The following is a 6,300-nucleotide window of genomic DNA, read 5'->3' on the forward strand; positions in this document are numbered from 1 at the left end:
CACCACCCCCCATCTATCTGGGTTCTCAGAGAGCAAAGGAGCTCCCTGCAGCAACCCATATGTCAGAAAGACCCAAGAACCTGCAGCTTTAACTCTTTCACTCATCAACACTGCTGAAACTGCTGCTGCTGGTTCTTTTTGTAAATAAGTTCACAATTTAAGTTGATAAATCTGACTTAAAATAAAGCCCAACAGATAATATTGACCGTGCCGATGGAGCAGTTGTCATTTTATCAATCAAATTTTAGATCAAAAAGTTTTGGATCCCATGAGACAGTGGTTATTGTTGCGCTCAGCCCTGTTTATTTGCAGCCATTTTGTTAATCAAAACCTGGAAAAAGGACAGGAAGCAGTGTGGGGGAGCAAGTGAAAGTCTCAGCGGGGGGCTGTGGTGTTTCACATGTGTGGTCTTTGGGGCACTTTTGGACGCGTTATAAAATACTGCTCATGCAAGTCAAAGCTGATGACCTCCAATATGGCTGTGGGAGCTGGTGTTACATCACCAGGAAGTCGTTATTGTGGCATCGGGTGAAAAGTGGAAGAAAGTCCAGAAGGCACAGAGATGAAGTTTGAGTCAGAAGCTGCAGTGAGTTTCCTCCTGATGACTCTGACAGTGTGACCTCTGACCCCCAGCAGAGCCGCAGCACAGGCTGCGCTGATGGAGGCGGTAAACTTAAAGATGCTCCACCTCCTGACAACCACATGCAGCAGCCATGTGACTGTCAGCTGACTGTCACAGTGAAACGCGTTGGTTTCCCTGAGGACACGAAAACTCAAGCTGATTCGTTCTCTGCGTCTTACATTTTGTCTGGACCCAAAGCGAACTGATACTCCCCATCGGTGCGTCTCGCTCGTGTCTCATTATGTTTCCATAATAAGTCTTTGAGACCTCTGGTGTAATCACACACTAGGAGTAAGTGAATAATTTAATTAAAGTTATAATAATAATGCACCTTTTTGAAAACGCGGCGCTCTGACTCCCTTCTGTTGCTGTTCAAGTCAATAAACCTGCACAAGCTCAGCTTCTCAGGTTGATTAACACTAACCATCATTCTTCCTCCTCCTCTTCCTCCTGCAGTGGTGGATCTCCTCTACTGGCGTGATGTGAAGACCACGGGCGTGGTGTTCGGCGCCGCCCTGCTGCTCCTCCTCTCCCTGATGGTGTGCAGCATCGTGAGCGTCTGCTCCTACATCGGCCTGGCTCTGCTCTCAGTCACCATCTGCTTCAGGATATACAAAGGCATCCTGCAGGCCATCCAGAAGTCCGATGAGGGACACCCATTCAAGTGAGTGAATATACAGAAAATCCACCTTAATGCCACAGAAGTCTGTCGCTTTACGTTTGAGGCATTTGTCTGATAAAGGGCTCGTAAGTTTTAATATGCCGGCTTTAAAGCAACAATAATATGTTTTAATCGAGTTCTTTTGAAGATACTCAGACACTTAACTAATTGAAGAAGTAGAAAAACCCAGTAAAAGGACAGAAGTGTAGGATGTAAACTGAAAGCAGTCTTCTGTAGTCTGGTTTCATTGGGAATTTAACTCTGATCACATGACAGAAACCAGTGACCTGGTTAATCCTAATTATCTGTCAGTGCTGCAGGCGTCTGAGCTGCTGCTGATGTGATGATGATGATGATGATGTGTGTCGGCCCACATTAGATATTTATACTTTGTCTGAGAGTTTGTATTGTGATAACTTTTAGGCCTTTTTATTTCCTTTTTTACCAACACTACAAGCAGTGAATATATACACTATATACACACAGGGATAGTGAGCCCGCTGCTTCCTCCTCTTGTTGTTGGTTTGTTTGCTCCTTCATCCTCCTTCCTGGCTGTTTGACTAAACCTTCTTACTGTTTTCACCTGCTGGTCTGCACACTGACCTCACAGCACATTAGACGCCAATTAGCTCAGATTAACATGAGCTCAATCACATTACAAGCTGGTTTCTACTGATTTTAAAGTTTTTAAACCTCAGAGAGGAGAATGATGCACAAGAGGAGGAGGAAGTGTCAGTGATTCTTCCTCAAACTAAGATCTGAAGGTGACTCTGAGCCTTAAAATGAATCCTTCACGAGCTTTAAATTCATTTAATTGAGTATTGGGAACCGACTCAGACATTTTCCACACACTTCATCACCACCATCATCATCATCATCATCACCTCTGCTCTGTATTTAACCCGCTCCTCTGCTGTCCCTCTCAGGCAGTACCTGGACCAGGAGGTGGCGCTGTCTGAGGACGTGGTCCACAAGTACAGCGACATGTTTCTGGCCAAACTCAACAAGACCATCAGTGAATTAAGGCGCGTGTTCCTGGTCGAGGACCTGGTCGACTCCATCAAGGTGAGAAGTGGACCCAGAAATGATCATTAATACAGAAGAAAACCAGAGTAAAGATACAAATACAGGCTGAACTCTTTCATGGCTGCAGAAACCTGAACAATAATAACAATAATAAGCTAAATTATGTCAACTTCAACTTTAAGCAGAAATGCATTAACAAGTCTGGGTCAGTCGGCAGATAAAATGTGTAAAGACTCTAATCTGAAGTCTTCAGTCTCTGCCAGTCGTTTGGCGGTCCACTAAATAAACAGGATCTCACCGAACTCTCAGCTGTTTTCCTCTTTTTTGGTCTTTCAGCACAAACGTTGGTTGGCGTCCATGTTTTGGTAAGAACACGAGACGGTTCTCACTGGATCTGCGGTTAGCGTGTTGCCTTGTGTGTTAGGCTCAGTCAATGTGTGGCTGTCCGGCCTCTGTAGGTCTCGGCTCGTCTTCAGGTCTGTCCCAAGCTTTATGTAGACCCTTAATGTTGGGGTTTACCGTCTGTACTTCATGTACACGTTAACCAGCAGCAGCTACAGTGGGTTAATGTGTCTGTAGTTACACTGAGAGCTCTGCAGCTGTCTGAGGCCTGTCGTCACCTCCCTGCCCCCCCCCGAGCCTGCAGTCCAAATACAGATCTGTTCATCAGAGAGGACACCACCACAGAGTCTGTGCAGAAGAAATTCCCTAAGAGGGTAAAAGAAAGTCTGATTCTTTTAATCCCACCAGGAGAAGTTTGAGCCTCAGGAATGTTTAACATTCTCTCGCCAGATTACAAGCGTGTGTGTCTGATGTTTACAACCACACCAGCAGGTCATTAAAATGTCACACATATTGAATCTGACTGCTGGCTTGTTTTCATGTTCATCAGTAACACGAGCAGAAAACTGTCACATTATATTACAGCACTGAGATTCATATTAAATCAGCTTCATGGTGAACAAAGATCAGCTAAACCCTCAGAAACAGCAGCTGAAGCGTTTTACATCGGAACAACATCTGAATATTGAGCTGGATTCAGGTGTTTTGTCTCAATTCTTTGACCTTTTAAAACTAAAAGATGAGTTGAAATCATTATTTGCAGCCCTAAATCATTTGTTGGTCAGTGTTATTATTACTGATAGAAATTATGACCAAGTCTATGAAATAAGTTGTAATAAATCCTCTTTGCATAGAACCACCAATCATTTCATTGGTTGGAGGAACGAGTCGGGGCAAACAACGTGGCCCCTGAGGCGCTTGTGTTCTCCAGAGGCCAATCGATTCGGTCTGATCCATTTTTACATTTGACTGTCTGTTTATTTAAAGGTTGATGAGAGTGAATAAAGAGAAGAGCTGAAACTTCATTGATTCTGAGGGGAACCTTTCTAAATGGTATTGATCCACAGATGTTCATTGAAAGGGTTGTTGTTACTGCGTACCATTTCACTGCACTGATGCTTATTGAAGAGGTAGTAACTAATGAGTCTTTTCATTATCAGTTCATCTGCAGATCATTTCTCTATGAAGTGTTTGTACTTTAATCTGAAGTTCTGTGTCCTCTCTGCAGTTTGCTGTGCTGATGTGGATCCTGACCTACGTCGGTGCCTTGTTCAACGGGCTCACTCTTCTTATTCTGGGTGAGGAAGCGTGTGAACATGAAGCTGTCGTTTACCATCATCCTTAGAGGCTTTAAGTGGTGTGTGGTGCTCCGCTGCTGCTGTGCGCAGGATGTTAACATGTCTGTCATTGGCGCCATCTGGTGGTGAAACCAGCACATTGTCTGATGGAACAATATGGCTAAAGAAACTAACAAGACCATTTTCCTCTTGTCTTCTTCAGGTCTGGTCGGAGTGTTCAGCTGCCCGATCATCTATGAGAAACACCAGGTGAGAAACCAATAATTCAACTGTGAAAGGAAATGAAATCGGGAGTTTAATGAGACTTTATTTTCCAGTTATCCAAACACGCCTTACAAAGTCAATAATAAAACGCACATTAAACTTGGAAGGCACTGGTAGAAAGAATGACGTTTCATTATTATGCTTTGTGTACTCCGATACATGGTGACAGTCAAACTAGTGAGGAACACAGAGGAGTTAATGTACGTCTTAACTTTTAATTCAACATCACTAACAACAGTCTCATCGTTTACTCGCATGTGTTGTTTAAATGTTGTCGGCCACACTGACACGTGACCCCCCCCCCCCCCTTTATTTAAAAACACATGGCAGAGCCAGAATCCACTGAGGTAGATCTTTAATGATCCTGTGTGTGTGTTTTCAGGCTCAGATCGACCACTACGTGGCTCTGGTCAACAACCAGGTGAAAGACGTCGTTGGAAAGTAAGTTGGCGGTTTCATCAGCGAGTCTGTCCACATCAAGACAACAACATGACTGATAGAATATTTCACAGTAATAATGTGACACAAGCAGGATGTAATAAACCTGACGTGATCGTGTATTCATCTCCTCACTCTGATCTCAGTACAGCTGCAGTTCCCTCTCTTGGTTCATCTCAGTCTCATCTTTTTAACTTCCTGTCGTCCTGCAGGATCCAGGCGAAGGTGCCGGGGATGAAACGCAAAACAGAGTGAAGTAACGACAAGTCGGAGTTTGGATTCAGGAAGTCCTGAGAGGAAGGATGGTTGGGGGGTGGGGGGTGGGGGGTGGGGTGGGTTGATATGAGGGAAGGCTGGAGGAGGAGAGGAGGGGTCTGGCGTGGACGCAGCCCTTCTAACTTTATTTGTCAAAATAATAAAAACACTTTTTTTCCAGTTCAGAATTCCTTTTTTTGTGTTTTCTGGGAAAGTTGAAGCAGGTCTGAGGTCAGCTGAGGTCCACGACACCGAGGCGGCTCCATGATTCTAATCTTTTATTTTTAATCAAGTTTTGAAATGTTTGTTTCTGTGAGACGCTGAAACTCACAGAAACACGTTTTGATCTTGAATTAACCCCCCCCCCCCTCACCCAGTGCATTGTGGGAGGTCAGATGCTCCTTCAGCCGGTTGGTTGGGGGGGGGGTTTTTCCTTTCCCTGCCGCAGCCCAGCGGAGAGATCAGTTTTTTTCTTCGTCTGCTGTGAGAGAAAGACGAGCAGCAAACGGCACATTTGTATTTTCTCTTGTTTGATTACGGAGTTAGAAGTATTTTGTGATTTTACTGTTTAACTGTCCCTGAAGCTTCGAGCTCGTTTCCTCGGTAACCTGCTGCGTGGTTTCGCCTCGATGTGACGACTTTGTGAACGACGTCTTTGACTCCTGATGAGGCGGCGAGGGGGGAGGGGGGTGGGGGCTTGTACTACCATTAAAAACTTCATTGCTTCTGAGTAACTCTAGCTAGAAACATCTAGAAAACCTTTGCCAGACAAATAAAACATTAATTACATAAAAGTCGTTATTTCCATGTCATTGCAGCTGTCTAGTAATGAAAAACTCTGGAAGAAACACGTTTACATTCATCCACATCAAAGAAAATATTTAAAAAGCAACAAAAAAATGAAATGGGATTTAAAGAAGAAAACACATAACCATACTGTCTGTGGAGCCAATATCTTAATAAAGTTGCAACTTGATGTGACTTTGGGAAACTTCGAGCATTTGTTTGTTATGCAAGTATAATTGTGAATGATAAACTTCATACTTCAATTGTGACGATAAAAAGCTTCCAGCCGGGAGCCGTGTTTGTGGAATGCATTGTGAGATGTAAACAATTATCAATAAAGCTTCTAGACGAAGAAAGTCCCGCCTCCTCGTCTGTCCGTCAACTTGGCTAACTCCGGTTAGCTCTTGTTAGCTTCAGTCTGCTGAATATGGAAGCTCATTTCAGGAGAAGAAAACACAGGACAAATAAAGACGAATGAAAAGTACAGAATTATTTGACTTTCTGTTTCAAAATCACGAGACGGCAAGTCAGAGAAGTGACTTTCAAAGTGTTGAATATGAGTCTTTATACCAAAACTATGAGGCTTTGCCTCCGAAATGTGACTGTAA

The 6,300-nt window shown here is 43.8% G+C and overlaps 1 protein-coding gene across 10 annotated transcripts in view; it reads left to right on the forward strand.

Moving 5' to 3' along the window:
- The window catches only part of rtn4a (reticulon 4a), a 29,192-nt gene extending 23,144 nt beyond the window's left edge, over positions 1 to 6,048 (forward strand). For all 10 annotated transcript variants that reach the window (XM_070915539.1, XM_070915544.1, XM_070915542.1 and 7 more), the window contains 6 exons: positions 1,079 to 1,286; positions 2,210 to 2,348; positions 3,880 to 3,949; positions 4,152 to 4,198; positions 4,596 to 4,654; positions 4,864 to 6,048. In XM_070915539.1, coding sequence (XP_070771640.1) covers positions 1,079 to 1,286; positions 2,210 to 2,348; positions 3,880 to 3,949; positions 4,152 to 4,198; positions 4,596 to 4,654; positions 4,864 to 4,906 — 566 coding nt within the window. In that variant the 3' untranslated portion in view covers positions 4,907 to 6,048. The remainder of the gene's footprint in view (positions 1 to 1,078; positions 1,287 to 2,209; positions 2,349 to 3,879; positions 3,950 to 4,151; positions 4,199 to 4,595; positions 4,655 to 4,863) is intronic.
- Positions 6,049 to 6,300: the final 252 nt, after the last annotated feature.

This window comes from Enoplosus armatus, chromosome 12, assembly GCF_043641665.1.
Source record: "Enoplosus armatus isolate fEnoArm2 chromosome 12, fEnoArm2.hap1, whole genome shotgun sequence".
Taxonomy (NCBI): domain Eukaryota; kingdom Metazoa; phylum Chordata; class Actinopteri; order Centrarchiformes; family Enoplosidae; genus Enoplosus; species Enoplosus armatus.